A 15336-nucleotide genomic window follows, 5' to 3' on the forward strand; every position below is an offset into this window, starting at 1 on the left:
GAAAGTAAAAATTAACATCCGCACGGGTGTGCGGATCAATCTCTAGTGCTTAATTATGTTACTAGACACACTTCGTTAATGCTTTTTTCTTAGAAAAAAAAAATCAAAATCGCTGACAAAAAAATCAAATACAATATCGTGTTATTTATCTGGATAAGGGAAATTTATTTTATTTCCTATTTTCTGTTTTCTGCGATTCGTAGAGTGTGGCTCTGCCTGGCGCCATGGCTGGGATCACCGGCAGCACCATCTCTCTGTCCACGAATCGTTTTAGGGTTTGGGCCTCAAGCTAACCATCCGATTTATAACAAACAATAAGAGTTGCAATTGTGTAAAATTATAGAGGACTATTTTTAAAAAATTAAAAATTATATGTAAATGACTACTAATCACAAAAAAATACAATTTAACATTAGATAGTATTTACAATAATTAATAGCAATGTTTTATTTCAACATTCAAATTAAAAAAAAAAGATTTAAAAAAATATTATTAATAGAAAATATATTAAAAGTTTTTATAAACAATAAATACTTTAATAGAAGATTAAGAAAATTTACCAATTCAAAATAGTTTCAGTTCTATAATTATTTATAGCTTAAAATAATATAAATGAGTATTTATTGGTTAAGATAATGGTTTGAATCAAATCTTATAATAATAAAAAGGTTGATACTACTACTATAATTTTAGGAAAAATAACCTGATTCTGGAAAAATAACTGCAGTATTGGTAAACATAATTTAATACGGTTCTAAAAAATATAACTAAGACGATAATAATTAATTTCTAAAAACAATTAAAGTTATACTTTCTCTGTTTTTTAATATAAATCGTTTTAAATTATATGTTATTTTCGGTTTTCTATGTAAAATTTTTTAACAATTAATGTTATAAGATCAATGATAATATACCTTCTATTTTATTATTGGTTGATTTGTGGTTAGAAAAATAATTAATGATGTTTTTGTTTATAAAATATAAAAAATTAATGATTTTCTTAATTTATGTGCACAATTCTAAAACGACTTATATTAAAAAACGGAGGGAGTACTTCATTTGTTTCAAAATAATACATATTTTGGAAATTTTTATACTTATTACTAAAACATATTAAAACTTAGTTATTAATATATAATTTTTTGTAATTTTATATTTTATATTTGAAAACCAATAAAACTTTAAAAAATGTAGTTAATATTTTTGAAATTCACAATTTTTTATTAGTAGTTGACCAAAAATAGATTGGAAATATAAAAAATACATATTTTAAAAATAAACGATACCATTACCGGAGTTATGCTTAATTATGTTCCTAGACACACTTTGTTAATGCTTTTTTCTTAGAAAAAAAAAATCAAAATCTTCTGACAAAAAAATCAAATACAATATCGTGTTATTTATCTGGATAAGGGAAATTTATTTTATTTCCTATTTTCTGTTTTCTGCGATTCGTGGAGTGTGGCTCTGCTTCTAAAGCGCCATGACTGGGATCACCAGCACCATCTCGTTCAACGCCATCGTCGCCGGAACAACCAAAACGGTGTCGCATCACCCATTCTCTGTTAACTCCAAGCTCTTCGGTTGTCGACTCTATCTGCCCGAACTATCAGTTATTACTCTCCCGCCTTATCATCGCCGTTTCCTCGCCATCACCTGCCGTTACGGAGGCGGCGGTGGCGGAGGCTCTAGATTCCCCGGAGATAGGCGTGGTAGGCAGAAAGAATCCGAGGATGACGATGCGCTTGACATCTCAGCTATTAGGTAATGATGGATAGATACTTGGATTTGAGTGAATGTCTCTTGTCTTAAGCTTTGTGTTGACTTTGATGTAGGTCAGCTACTGTCAGGCTTATTGATGGGCAGCAGAACATGGTAAAATGAAAGTGCTTTGTGTTTAGTTTTGAATTGATTTTCAGCAAAACAGAACTTACATTGAGTTTATTTTGTTCTGTAGATTGGTATAGTTTCCAAGGAGGAAGCTGTTCGAAGAGCTGAAGAAGCTGAGCTTGATCTGGTTTGTGTTTCTTTGTAACTTCAACCATTCTTGAAAAGCATTTTCCTTTGTGATGTTGTTTCAGTGAGTATTTTCAGGTGATTCTTTCGCCGGATGCAGATCCTCCGGTTGTCAGAATGATGGATTATAGGTGAGAATCAACTACACTTGGATGCTTATGTGGATTGTGTTTGGTAATGATTATTTTCCTTTTGTTTCACTCTATCAGTAAATATAGATACGAACAGCAAAAGCGAAAAAAGGAACAGCAAAAGAAAAGTACTGATCATTCGTCTCTCTGCTTAAGTAACATTCTGTGGTGTTTATTTAATGGGTTGTAACTGAAGCTTCTTCTTGTGTCAGCTACTCGGATGGACTTGAAGGAGCTTAAAATGGGGTAAAACGTGCCTTCTCTGTCTCTCTTTTGTCTGTGCCGTTGCAATGTTTTGTTTAGAACTTCTTCTTGTTCTCAAAAGGATTTTCCTTTTTTGTTTCCCTGGTAGTTATAACATTGACCAGCATGACTATTCTGTACGCATGAGAGCAGCCAGGAAGTTTTTGCAAGATGGTGACAAGGTTGTACCCATTTACTTTCTCTGTTGGGACTGGACTATTCATTCTGATTATATCTTGTTGCTGTGTGACTCGCCAATACACTCAGGTTAAAGTGATTGTGAACATGAAAGGCAGAGAAAACGAGTTCAGAAATATTGCTATTGAGCTCCTCAGACGTTTTCAGACTGAAATAGGAGAGGTGCGTATTGGTCTCTACACTCTTTGGTCTTTTCTAATACAAGTTTAGTATTGGATTGGCATGTGCATTGCTCCTTATTGAAACTCATCAACATCTGTAGCTTGCAACTGAGGAAAGTAAAAACTTCCGGGACAGAAATTTGTTTATTGTCTTGGTGCCAAACAAGGAAGTTGTTCGGAAAGCACAAGAACCATCCCCAAAGAAGAAGAAAAAGCCAGCTGATGATGAAGTTTCCGCTGCAGGTATAACTGCAACTTAAGATATATGATGTACAATTGTGTGAAGGTATAATGTCAGGTCATGACAGGAGAGTTTGATAAATGTCTGTATAGTTCCTTTTCTACTATGCTTCTTGCATATTCCCATGTATCTGTAACCATAGAAAGTATTTGAATGAAGATTTTTCGTATAGATTGTAATAAAGAAATCAATACTTAAAAAGAATTATCAGTTGTGATGTAATGTTACAGTATGAGTACAGTTTGACTTGTGTTGAGGCCAAAACAAGTGACTACCAATAATCTCCACAAGAACAAACACCATCTCTAAAATGATGAAACCGGTTGGCGTCTCTTACAACTATCATTCTCTCTGTGATCTTTGAGATGAGTTTAGTTACAGTGTGACAGTCTAAACAGACCCGAAGATTCTTTATGATCCTGATCTCGGTTCCTGGTTCAGTAGCAATGAGTCCAAAGGCAATTGCTAGCCTCTCGCTGTGAAATTTCACCATCAGCTCTCTTTCTTCCTCCTCCACGTCGTGCAAGGCCAACTCAGTCTCGGGTTGATACCCAGCTTCCCTCATCTTCCCTTCCAGCTCCTCTAGCTTCTCATATATAGCTTTCACCTGCGGATGTGACTGATCACCCGAGGTGAATACATGAGGCGTCTCACCAATTTCTATCAAGGTGTAACCAGGAGCCTTGGCTAGTTTCCTCTTCTTTGCCGCTTGTCTGACCGTAGCAGCCTGTGGGTAGTTTCTATCAGCTGAGTGAATATTCGACAGCAAAACATGGTACCCTACATTGTCTGGATCTAGCTCAAACAGCTTCTCAGAGACTGTACGGGCAAGGTTTGTGTCTTTGTGAATCCTGCAAGCTCCTAGCAGTGTTTGCCACACGGAAGGATCCGCTTCAACCGGCATTGCCTCTATAAATTGCAATGCTCTCTGCAAATGTCCTGCTCGGCCAAGAATATCGACCATGCAGGCGTAATGCTTGACCGACGGTTCAAAACCATACCGGTGGACCATGGCATTGAACATGTCCTCACCTTCCTTGACGAGGCCAGCATGACTACAAGCGTAAAGAACGCAGAGGAAAGTGACTGGCGTTGGCGCAACGCCGGAGTTCAACATCTCAGAGAAGATACGCAGAGCATCATGTCCATGTCCGTGGAGGCCATAACCGGAAATCATCGTGTTCCATGTAACTTCATTCTTCTTCGGCATCAAGTCAAACAACCGGCGCGCTTCTGCAATGCTTCTGCACTTTGTATACATACCAATCAAAGCAGTAGACACATATACGCTAGACTCAAAATCTGTTCCTCTTACTAAACCGTGTACCCATTTCCCCAAACTCAACGTTCCTAACTGCGCACAAGCCGATAGAATACAAGTAATTGTGATCGGGTTGGGACTAAACTCAGACTTCTGCATTTCTCTGAACAGATATATCGCGTCCTCTGTCAACCCGTTTTGAGTGTAGCCAGAGATCATTGCGTTCCAAGATGCCAAGCTTTTGTGCGGAGACTCATCAAAAACCTTCCGGGCAGATTCCATCTCATTCAGTTTATTGTAAACCGTGGTTAAAGCGGTTGGGACAGATTCATGAGATAAGAAGCCTGACTTCAAGCTGTAACAATGAATGGCATATACAAGCATAAGATGTCCAGAGACAGGGATCAGACTCACAACCGTGCTTGAATTCAACCTTGTTCCTGACAACACCATCTCTTTAAACAAGCTTAAAGAGCGCTCAGACTCGCCATTAGATGTGCACCCGTGAATCATCGCATTGTAAGCTACTACATCTGGTCTACAAAAATCTCGAAACAGAGTTCTCAACACCTCAGTCTTCCCACACTTCGAGTACAACGAGATGAAACCTGTACGAACAAAATCATGAGAGTAGCATCCTGTCTTCGTAGCAAGACTATGGATAACCATCCCGAGTCTCAGCTCTTGCAACTCCGCAACAGCGGGAAGAACACTCAACAGAGTCGTCGAGTCAAAACGAGTAGAGCTCTCGTTGATCAAATCCCTAAACACCTGAACAGACTCCTCATACATCTCGTTCTCTCCGTACCCAGATAACATAGTGTTCCACAAAACAGAGTCTCTCTCAGGCATTCTGTCGAACACCTTCCTCGCATCGCCCACCCGCGAAAACTTGAAGTACATGTTGACGATATTCGATCCAAGTCGTAATTCTGAGTCAAACCCATCAACGACTGCTTGCCCGTGAACAACTCGCCCAGCTCTCTCGTCGCGAGCCGCCGAGGCGGCGGAGATAGCGTAGGTGTAAGTTGAGCTGTTGGGGACGAGATCAGTTGATTTCCTTAGATGGGAGAAGAGAGAAAGGGAAGAGCGAGGTGATCCGTTGTTGGAGAAGCCGCCCATGAGGACGTTGAAGAGGAAGACGTCGGGTTGGTGAACGGAGAGGACGAGGTCGCGCGCGTAGTGGATGGCGCCGAGCTCGGAGAGGCGTTGGGTGAGCTTGGTGAGGAGGCGGATGTCGTTTTGGAAGCCATGGGTAGTGATCTGAGCGTGGGTTTGGGTGAGGTGAGAGAGGGAAGATGAGATTTTGAAGAGGTCGGAGATGGTGTTCTTGTTTATTACTCCTCCGACGGTTGTCTCGGCGGTGGCGGCGGATAAGGAACGTAGTAACATTTGGCTTTTGGCCTTTGAGTTTAACTGTAACGAAAGGACTCATTTCGCGCTCCTATAGTATCCATTTAAACACAATTTCAAATTACAATTTTTTTTATTGATCAATTTTTTTAATTTTAATAAAAAGCTAGAAACAATGCTTATGCTAGTTACATTTTTGTTATGAATTACTGCAGTAATTGATCCTATATAATGATTTAATTCATGGTTTATTAATGTTTTACATGAATAAACTTTTATTTAAAATTCTAAATAATGCTATTTATCATTAATAATACAGATTAATGAAAACATTATTGAAAATTTTCAACATGCTTAGCAAAACCACAAATCATGAAGCTTTATAAAATTGTGGTGCAAATCTTACAATACTAAAAACAAGATATGGAAAGATTATATCCTATCCACGTCACTTATTAAATTCCTCCAATCACAACATTTTATTAAAACACGTCAGATGGGCTTTAGTTTATTGAGTTATGTTTCTAAAATGGTAAAGGTCCAATGTTAACCCATTAAATTCGCAGCCTACTCAGGATAGTCTCCATCTTCGTCGGCTTCCTCTCCTCACATTCCCTGTATTCCACATAGTAATAACAGTTCTATAAGGTTTTGCTTCATCATTAAAACCACGTCTTTATTTTTTTTTCATTAACTTTCTCCTTCGACCTCTTCCACGACGATTAGTTGAATTATCTCTTTCACACACCTCCACATGAAATCCCTAATTTCTGATACTATAAATAGGGTTGTTGAATTCTCCAAATCTCACAGCTTCTCATGCTTCGAACCTATTGATTTCTCACAACACGTCGTTCAACTACGGTATTGTCCCAAATCTTCTCTCTGATGTATAGTCCAATTGTTTTTCCATTCTGGGAAGCGCGGAACATGAAAGAGCTAGCGGTGTTAAATTTTATCATCCTCATCATTGACGAACAGGTATGAGTGTTTTCCCCCAATTTTTCTTCCGTGGAGTCTAAAGCAATCTCCCTAACCACTGACTGATTGAAAAGATATCAGGTACATCTGCAATGCCTCAAAGATATACTCTGGTTTATATGGAGGAGGGGCGTATTGGAGGGGGTGGCGACTTTCCTCATGTAAAGAAAGGTTAGGGAGTATAGTAATTCTGACTTTTATGTTTTTAGTCCCTTTCGGTTTTAACTACAAGCTGTGATGGTGCAATAGTTTTAGTGACTTTCAATTTGAACAATAATTATTTTGCAAAGAGAGATGGCCAATACCGGATTGATTCTGAGACCACACCAACAACTGAGGTTGAGATGCCTTAGGTACAATCTCTGCTACCACAGATACTGAGCTTTCATGTAACTGTAAACCTTGAATTCTGTTTCCATGCTCAGTGTTTAGGTTTTTGGCTCCAGGGGCTATGTTCGGGTCAGGTGGACAGAGATTGGGAACAAAACATTTCCAGCTCACACAGTTCGAAGAGGTACGATTTCATTCTCTTACCACGAAACAGTGGCGCATTGGTTCCACTTAGGTTCTGGTTAACGTGACTGCTTTTGTCAACAGGTTTTTACGAGTCACCACTGGATGGTTCGAAAATACAAGCTGAAACGTCAAAAAAACAGGGTTCGTGGTAGAGGAAAGAAGCTGAATCTGGTAAAGCACCAAAAAAATTCTGGGAAATTAGTCTACAATCCTCTTCCATACTCATTGAGGTACTATTTTAATCATTTGGTTAGTTAACCCATATTATTTGAATATCGACTTTATTCGCTAGATAGGAATCAATTGGTACACGACTGAGAATTCATGAGTTTGGACTAAGAGGGACATGTCACGAATAATGATATTTGTTTTGAGACGACATTTGTTAACATTAGCTTCTGTTTTTGCTTCCAAAATAAGCTCCGGAATGGAGCTCAAAATCAGTGAAGAAGAATTCCTGGATCTAAAAATCCTACAACTTTGAAGTTTGGATAGTAAGTTATGTGTTAACTTTTTAGTACTCTCTTTATCTTTCAACAAGTTGACTCAGACGCAGCCAAGTATTTGGTGATAATGTTGTTAAAGTTGTTTCTAATACTAATTGTGTCTGAGTTTAACAGTTCAACTATGCGGTGTTCTTTGCTTATATTAGTTTGAGGGAGAATGAGAACATGAACCTAATGTGTTGCACATATCCAGAATTCAAGGATTCACAACAGGGTTGTTTACGTATTCTGAGTCTGACGAAGAGTGAAAAACATAAAAGAAGAGTGCAGTGTCTGAAAAAATGGAGATGTAATAAGAACACGTTTGGTTGCTGTTGATTCTCTTTGTTGTCCTATTTTACCGGGGAAATCTGTTATACAATTTGCGGTTTCACATTCGTAGTTATGCCAACTGAGTGTGTGTATGAAGATTTCCAATAAGAATAGAATATCTCTCATTTATTTATCCATGACTTTGAGCGTGTAAACTCTTGCAGTACTCTTATTCTAATTTGAGAAGCAATTTACTTAAATATTGTAAATAATGACTTATTAACAAAATAAATTTTATAAACAGTTACCAAATAAATTTTCAATAATTACTGGATTTAATTTAGAAATTATAAATTAGTTAATATATCATGAAAATAATTTGACGTCAAATATAAGTTCCTTTTTTTCACGAAAGGATAGTTGTATCAAAGCGAATTAGAAAGCTGGAACAACCGGAGATTAATGCTCGAGAGTTTTACGAAACCTAAGCCTACAAGAGGGAGACATTAGCCCTATCAAGGTAGTCAAACATGAGATTACTACAGCCATAAAACAAAAGAAAGGAGATTAATGGAGACAAAGGAGTGTAGCCTCAATCATACCACAAGTCGACAAGCGGAACCACAACCCGAAGAACACACGAACACTGCACCAATAAAGAAACCGAAGCAAGACACCAGTAGAGCTTAACCAGAGCCCTACAGCAGCTGAGGAGGAAGCAGAACCGCAGGAGAAACGAGCACAATAAACCCAACAGAACCATCAACCAAAAGCACCAAGACGTCAAAATATATGTTAACTTAAATATCTTTTTATATTTTTTGGATAAACATAAATTTTTTTGAGAGACAATAAATAGTAAAATTTAATATTATTTTTAATTAAAATAAATTAAATTTCAAAATTTTGTTAAACTATAAATAATGTTTATATTATTAGATCATTTGCTCACCTGCCCATAAATACTCTTAAATAAAACAAAAATTCAAATTATGTTTCTTCAATATACTGTCCACATGGTAATTAACAGTATAAATATGTTCTCTAAATAAAACATCAATTTTACTTTATGTTTAAGTTTCAACTAAATTAACTTTGTTACGACTATCGGCTTTTTATTTTATTGAAATGATTAATCACAACCATTTATGCTATTCTACTTTGAATTAAGCAACTTCAAAGTAAAGTAATACCCTATATAGTTGCTAACAACTATCAAAAGAATCGAGGATAAATATCATTTTCTTTCAACATATTTTCATTTTCATACTTTTGAACATATTATATTTACTAAGAACAAAAGATAAATTATAAATTTATGTAAGAATAAAATATACGAACCGGCGCTACGCGCCGGAATACCACTAGTATGATTTAATGTGGTGTAAATAGAATCCCTAAACATGAACCAATAGATTGTTGATTGCAAAGTTGTGTTGTAAGTAAATTTGTAATAAAATAAATTAATATTAAAAATTGACTCTACATATAAGTGAACGCCTAAAAACCCACATCAGAGCTTACATGTGAACAAATAAATTGCTTTTTCCTTCTTTACCAAAGACTTTCGAACTAGAGATCTTTCACTTCCTGTGTTCCTATGCTAACGTTTCATACCAAAAAAAAAGACTTCTAACAAGACAAGAGAAATGTGGGAGCGAGCATCAAAGAGCAATTTACAGGTGATCCAGTCATCAGTGGTGAGCGTGTGGAACTGTAAGCGTGTTATTTATGGCCATGGAAACTTGCTTAATGGCAACAAGGGAGGAGTCTCCTCCTCTGCATCTTCTTCTCCTTCTCTGCTAGTTTGTATCAGATGAGTCCTGAGGCTACACTCTTTTATCTGTTCCACGCCACCAAAAACTCAGGCTTCCATTCATTTTACAAAACAAAACTCAGTTACTGGATTGTTCTTCTTGTTACCTGCATGATCGCAGTTGAGGCCAGAAGATCTTCGCATTTCCCTTGCATAGAACTCTCTTTATTAACAACAACAGCGAGTTCTGATACCATTTTATTCATCTCCTCCACCTGCAAACACAATCACAAAGAGCACACTTGAGAGTTATGTTGAGATAGTAAATTTAAAAAAAAAAAAACAGATTTACTAAAAAGGTCTCTCTCACCTTTGAGAGTAAAGACCAAATAGACGATCCCATAGACTGCATTACATCAAGAGCCGAGGACATAGCAGCTTTCAAAGATTCAACATCCGCCTATAGGAAAGAAAAGTTATAAATGATAACTATATTTAATCTCCATGAGTATTCTCAGTAGTAACAATATATACCTTTGTTCCTCCAGTCACTGGAAGGCGAAGAGTATTTGCTTCTAAATCTGCTATGGCCCCAACTAAAGAGCTAACATGGTCTCTTTCAAGCGCGGCCCATTCTTCAAGACTCACCATCTGTGAACATGTTTATGCATCAGCATGGGAATGCAAAGTCAGTATATACAACAGAGAGAGAACCTACTTGGTCGTTTAGTAGTGAGTTGAGTTTGATCTCTAGCTTTAGCTGTTGCAGACCAATCCTCTGGCTGGTCACATCATCCTGTAGCTCTGATATCGCATGCCACACATTAAACAGAGTTTCCTGAAACATCAAAAACTCAAAATATTAAGATGCGTTTTCATCAACCTATTGTTATAGAGGACACAAGTATTATATACCTCGGATGTTAATCTTTGAATGTACATTACAGCTTCAGCTTGCGCAATTGCAAACCGCCACTGTAGATATCTATTGTGGAGAAGACGCAGTTGATGAACGTCTTCGATGTAGCTTGCTTTTTTTCCTTTCTTGACATCCGTGATGAAGCTGAGAACAGAACTTGTGGTGCTGGATTGTGTAGAGTTGCTTGTTTGTCTTATCCGGGAAGGACTTACCCCTCTTGAAGGTGGAGTTGATGGTCTAGCAAAAGAGGAGGAACCTGTGACACGTGAAGGACTCAAACCTCTTGCAGGACTCACCCCTCTAGCAGGACTCACTCCTCTTGAAGTACTCATGCCTCGCGATGAAGACGAAAAAGATGTTCTACTTGGTGAAGCAGGGCGAGATCCAGGAGCAGACAATGGATGCAGCCTAGCTACAGCTGTTGCTAAGGTTGCTCTATCCATAGAACTTGCAGACAAAAGTCTCTGAGGCCCAGTAGTTTGAGTTATGTTATTATCTTCCGACTTCGTTGGAGACAGTAATCCACCTAGACTAGATGCGGTACTAGAAGCTTTATGCAACGCTTTCGAACTGCTGGACAAAGGTAGTGACATTCTCCTAAGAGACGGTCCCATTCGAGACCCTGAAGTTGATGAACCCCTTGTAGTCTTGTCGCCAAGATCCAAGCTTCTGTTTAAACCGATCTTTCCACCAATTCTACTAGGCCATCGATGCTGTTCTATTAACCTACTGTGAGCACCATCTACAGGTTTCGAGTTCTCAGAAAGATTTTCTGAAAGATTCTCTGAAAGATCAGGCGCATTCTTCTTCGCTTTCAATGGACTTACCTTCCTCTCTGGCGTTGGTTTCCTTGACACAGAGGTCGTTTCAGCCTTGTGCTTTTGAGCTATGTTTGAAGAAGGTCTCAGCGTTCGGTCAACGGAAGAGCTTCTCACCGGTCTCTCCTTCTTACTAACAGGGATTGAGACAGTATCCGACTGAAACGAAGCGGTGAGGCTTCTCATGGTCGAAGGCCATAAGCTTTCAGGCAAACGACCTCCTGTAGATAGACGCCTAGATGAAGCTGGCAAGTCTATAGAGACGTCGCGTATGGAGAGAGTGGTGGGAGAGGGAGGTGTTGAAGGACGCTTCCTGTCAGCAGAAACGGCTCTTTTAGCAGCTAAGGTTGAAGAAACTGTTGGCCTTGTGACGCTTGGAGAAGGGCATCGGGCGGTTCTGGTTGGTGTGGGTGATCTGTATCTTGAACTGACTTCCTTTGTTTGAGGACGGCGAGTGGCAGGGGGTGCATTGTTCTTATCGGATGGAACAAGACGTCTTCTTGGTCTTGTGGTATCTGTTGATACATCCATTCAAGCTAAGGAAACAAAGTTGCATTGAGTGGATTCAGTAGTTCACGCCTCTCAGTTCTTTCTGCATTCGAGCTAAACAGCTGCAAGAAAAAAGCCAAAACCCAGAAGAAGTACTAAGATACCTCACAGATAAATAAAAGAAAAGTAAAAAAACAAAAATAGAGAAAGTCTTCTCCAATGTCCTTATCAACAAAGTGCCATGATCAGATTGGCTGGAAAGTTAAATGGACCAATATTCTTATTTCTAACATATACACAAAGAGAACAAATAGTAACAAAAGTAATAACTTAGTTTATTAGCAGCTTAATAATAATTCGTGTGACAATGTTATATTGACAATTACAGATCTTGGTGTATCTCCAAGTACGTGTATGGAAGAATAAAGAATTGGTGCCCACACTCGGAGATGATGAAATGCACTAACAGTGATGATTCATGGTGGTTTGATCAATTTGAGAAGGGTCGAAAATTCACAAAACAGTTATAACTAACTGTGTTTAAAGGAGTGAATGAGATGTGTTATGAAGAAGAGTCCAAGATTGCAAATTTGTCTGTTTACCGACCGACTTGTGTCTCTCATCATGACACAGACAGAAGACATCAAATTTAGTAAATTGTTTTCCTTATACAACAGGAATTTGAAGTCTTTAAGATTCATAGTTTCTAAATCAATTAATAAAATCAAAACCGCTGTCGTTATTTATGTTCCTAACTGATGAAATCTCAGATCGCGGTAATAAAAAAAGATATATTTTTTTTAGGGTTCTTCTGATTTTAGATAGAATCAAAATTGGGAAAAGATACACCAAAATGCGAAGTTAAACCTTTAGAGATCCGAAGATGATTCTGAATGTTGCAAAATGTTTAAAAAAGAAAAAAATCTTACCAGGAAAGATGAAATCGATTTCCACAAATAAAATAAAAAAGGAGCAATCTCGTGAATTGATTGATTCTCCTAGCGGAATCTTCTTTGCCCCTTCGGAGATCGAATTGGGCGAATACAAAACCCAGATCGGAGTTAATCTATTTCGATGAGGAATGCTCGTGAAGATGAGGATGAGGAAGAAGAAATCCGGGGGCGATTGAAGGATCAGAGAGATGAGAGATTATTAAAGAGAAAGGGCGTTATTTTCGCGCCACCTAATTTTGATAATAATTATAAGTCTTTCTCTCTTCTCATTGAAGACCAAAAATACTACTTAGAATAATAATGTAATTTTTTTCCTTAAACCATAATGTTTGAATTAATTTAATTTGCGTTAATCTAGTAATTTCCTAGTAAAGTGATCTGATCATTCCTGTTTAACCAAAAAATTATCATATAATCCTCCAACGGGAGTATCTATATTAATTATTTGGTTCTATGTTTTGGTTTATTAGATATTCAGATTCAAACAATCGAGATAAATAAATAGTTATACATATAATTCTTTTCTTTCTTTTTTTCTTGCTTAAAAGTTATACATATAATTCAAAAGGTCATTCGTATAAGAAGCTCTCAAAGACCAGCTAGTTCCATTGATTTAGGTGATGGTCAACATCTGATAGGTTGTCCGCACCTCCTTAGTGTTACGCATACGTTCCAAAGAGTCTTTCTTCAACACATATAATAACTGAGTTTTAACTTTTTCTTTGGTTTTATTCATCTTCTTTGAGTACCAATCGAAACTTTTGATGGAGATTAATTCTAAGGAAATGAAGGAAAAATGAAATGGCAAAGCACAGAGAACAAAGGTGACAAAGCTTTTTTTTTTTTTTTTAAGGTGACAAAGTTTGTAGAACTGATGATTATTTCGTTCTTTTTAAACACACATAAGCATTCTCGCCGAAAGCTTAATTTACAGCTGCTTACTTTTCACACCTAACCTTAACTATAATCACAAGAGTTTAGAGAAGAGAGCTCTCATACAAGGGATACAAATTGGAAAACAAACAATTTTTTTTTTCAGAAATGAAACTATGATGGTTGCTCATGGTAAGTGTGTCTGGTATCTTCTATCTTTGTTTGTCTTTTCTTCTAGCTGTGAAAAGAAAATTTACCAAACACTGACAGTGGCTATCCCCAAACTTTCTTTAGGTATCTTGTTTTTTCTACATATATACATAGTTGATAAAGAACTGAATCTATTATAATGTCTTTTCATATCAAACATATTAAAGAATCTAAAATCACATGGATTGTAAGTTATATGTTCCACTTAACACATTAATATTTAATGGCTAATTGCATATTGTTTATTCTCTCGAAGGGCCATGCTGATCGCCCTGAAAACCGTCTACACGTTCTTTATCTAAATACCCATGCATAAAATATTTAGAAAACACATACTAGATATAATACCTTAGTTTTTTTTTTGTCAACAGTATCTTTATTTCTAATCAATAAGTTTCACTATTTTATTTTGGTAGACTCTCGTGTCGATGAGGATTATAAAACTCCCCGTGAAGCCACGTCATCAATTCGTGCGTTCTGGAAGTGACACGTGTCTCATTTTATATTTAAGATCAAAATAAATGAATGCAGTTAAGAGTAATCGAACCCAGCACCTCTAGCACTGGTAATTTCTCTTAGAACCACTAGGCTAAAGTCACTTTTTATAAATATGTAGCCGCGAAAATACTTATTAGCGTGTCAGCTGGAAGCCCATGCTTATTCTGCTTGTGGCCAGGGCCGACACTGAACTGACGTCAAGATGAAGATCGTAAAGTTAAAAATTTTGCTCCAAACAGTTTTGCAATGTTTCCAACCTTTATAACTTAATGCATATAATATATATCAAAATACATTTGTTGTACACGCTTTTATTAGTTTTGCTTTTAAAAGAAAGTATTTACAGTTATAAATGTTTTGTGCCAGTGAAGTAATGGTTGAAAAATATATATACATATGTCATTTTAAAATAACACCCAACTTCTATATATAGTCAATACATATGTCCATGTTATATTCTAGACTAAATATTTTCTCTTTAAAAATATAGAAAACAATTTTTTAGTCTACAATCAAATGTTGTAGAGCAAGTATGCATTATACAAAATAATATATATTTAAAATTCATACACAAAAACATAAAAGTTGTTATAGACCTCTTTCTGATACATGCACACTCCACTATGAATAAGAATTAAAAAAACAAAAAGTATTATCATCAAACTTTATCACAAATCCACATTTGTACATCTATAATTATGAGTTGGACAATTAGTTAATTTGATAGAATACCAAAGCAAGAATAATCGAAAAACAACTATACCACCGCATACTAATAAGTAAGACATAACAAATAACTAAATTCTTGAATCTTAAAACAAATTTCAACTCGAGCATTTAGTGAATATCAAATTAACTAATATCCCGCCCGTAGGGCGGACCGACCCTAGTTTAGAAAATAACAATGAAACGATCTTTATTTTTAATAAAGTTTGCACATGAGATGATTCCGACATATCAT

At 36.8% G+C, this 15336-nt stretch overlaps 4 protein-coding genes across 5 annotated transcripts; 2 read left to right on the plus strand and 2 right to left on the minus strand.

The window, feature by feature from the left end:
• Window positions 1–1405: 1405 nt before the first annotated feature.
• On the plus strand, window positions 1406–3161 carry LOC106441106 (translation initiation factor IF3-4, chloroplastic). Its single transcript, XM_013882899.2, has 9 exons — window positions 1406–1764; window positions 1836–1875; window positions 1958–2017; window positions 2095–2147; window positions 2226–2275; window positions 2360–2393; window positions 2500–2572; window positions 2658–2750; window positions 2851–3161. Exons 1-9 carry the CDS (start codon window positions 1484–1486, stop codon window positions 3007–3009), a joined length of 843 nt encoding a protein of 280 aa, XP_013738353.1. The 5' UTR covers window positions 1406–1483; the 3' UTR covers window positions 3010–3161.
• A 5-nt stretch (window positions 3162–3166) lies between these two features.
• On the minus strand, window positions 3167–5882 carry LOC106441105 (pentatricopeptide repeat-containing protein At4g30700-like). The gene has a single exon (XM_013882897.3). The coding sequence runs from the start codon at window positions 5641–5643 to the stop codon at window positions 3262–3264; it is 2382 nt and encodes a 793-aa protein (XP_013738351.1). The 5' UTR covers window positions 5644–5882; the 3' UTR covers window positions 3167–3261.
• A 272-nt stretch (window positions 5883–6154) lies between these two features.
• On the plus strand, window positions 6155–8074 carry LOC106441107. Of its 2 annotated transcripts, none has more exons than XM_048765456.1 (5): window positions 6155–6585; window positions 6667–6938; window positions 7018–7099; window positions 7183–7331; window positions 7522–8074. In XM_048765456.1, exons 2-5 carry the CDS (start codon window positions 6880–6882, stop codon window positions 7583–7585), a joined length of 354 nt encoding a protein of 117 aa, XP_048621413.1. In that variant the 5' UTR covers window positions 6155–6585; window positions 6667–6879; the 3' UTR covers window positions 7586–8074. The 2 variants fall into 2 exon arrangements, with proteins under 2 accessions (XP_048621413.1, XP_048621410.1); XM_048765453.1 differs by having other exon boundaries at window positions 6156–6585; window positions 6660–6938.
• Window positions 8075–9306: 1232 nt separating this feature from the next.
• LOC106441109 (AUGMIN subunit 8-like) lies at window positions 9307–13038 on the minus strand. Its single transcript, XM_013882900.3, has 7 exons — window positions 12771–13038; window positions 10531–11963; window positions 10334–10453; window positions 10150–10266; window positions 9986–10075; window positions 9783–9890; window positions 9307–9702 (listed from the first exon to the last, which is right to left on the minus strand). Exons 2-7 carry the CDS (start codon window positions 11881–11883, stop codon window positions 9589–9591), a joined length of 1902 nt encoding a protein of 633 aa, XP_013738354.1. The 5' UTR covers window positions 11884–11963; window positions 12771–13038; the 3' UTR covers window positions 9307–9588.
• Window positions 13039–15336: the final 2298 nt, after the last annotated feature.

This window comes from Brassica napus, chromosome A3 (genome assembly GCF_020379485.1).
Source record: "Brassica napus cultivar Da-Ae chromosome A3, Da-Ae, whole genome shotgun sequence".
NCBI lineage: Eukaryota > Viridiplantae > Streptophyta > Magnoliopsida > Brassicales > Brassicaceae > Brassica > Brassica napus.

Coding starts and splice junctions, on each gene's coding strand:
- LOC106441106 (XM_013882899.2), top strand. CDS start 1,484: ATGACTGGGATCACCAGCACCATCTCGTTCAACGCCATCGTCGCCGGA. Junction 2,018..2,094: donor AAGAAGCTGAGCTTGATCTG/GTTTGTGTTTCT, acceptor GAGTATTTTCAG/GTGATTCTTTCGCCGGATGC. Junction 2,276..2,359: donor AAAGGAACAGCAAAAGAAAA/GTACTGATCATT, acceptor TTCTTGTGTCAG/CTACTCGGATGGACTTGAAG.
- LOC106441105 (XM_013882897.3), bottom strand. CDS start 5,643: ATGTTACTACGTTCCTTATCCGCCGCCACCGCCGAGACAACCGTCGGA.
- LOC106441107 (XM_048765456.1), top strand. CDS start 6,880: ATGGCCAATACCGGATTGATTCTGAGACCACACCAACAACTGAGGTTG. Junction 6,939..7,017: donor CTGAGGTTGAGATGCCTTAG/GTACAATCTCTG, acceptor CTCAGTGTTTAG/GTTTTTGGCTCCAGGGGCTA. Junction 7,100..7,182: donor AGCTCACACAGTTCGAAGAG/GTACGATTTCAT, acceptor TTTTGTCAACAG/GTTTTTACGAGTCACCACTG.
- LOC106441109 (XM_013882900.3), bottom strand. CDS start 11,883: ATGGATGTATCAACAGATACCACAAGACCAAGAAGACGTCTTGTTCCA. Junction 10,267..10,333: donor ACTCACTACTAAACGACCAA/GTAGGTTCTCTC, acceptor ACATGTTCACAG/ATGGTGAGTCTTGAAGAATG. Junction 9,703..9,782: donor CCTCAACTGCGATCATGCAG/GTAACAAGAAGA, acceptor GGCGTGGAACAG/ATAAAAGAGTGTAGCCTCAG.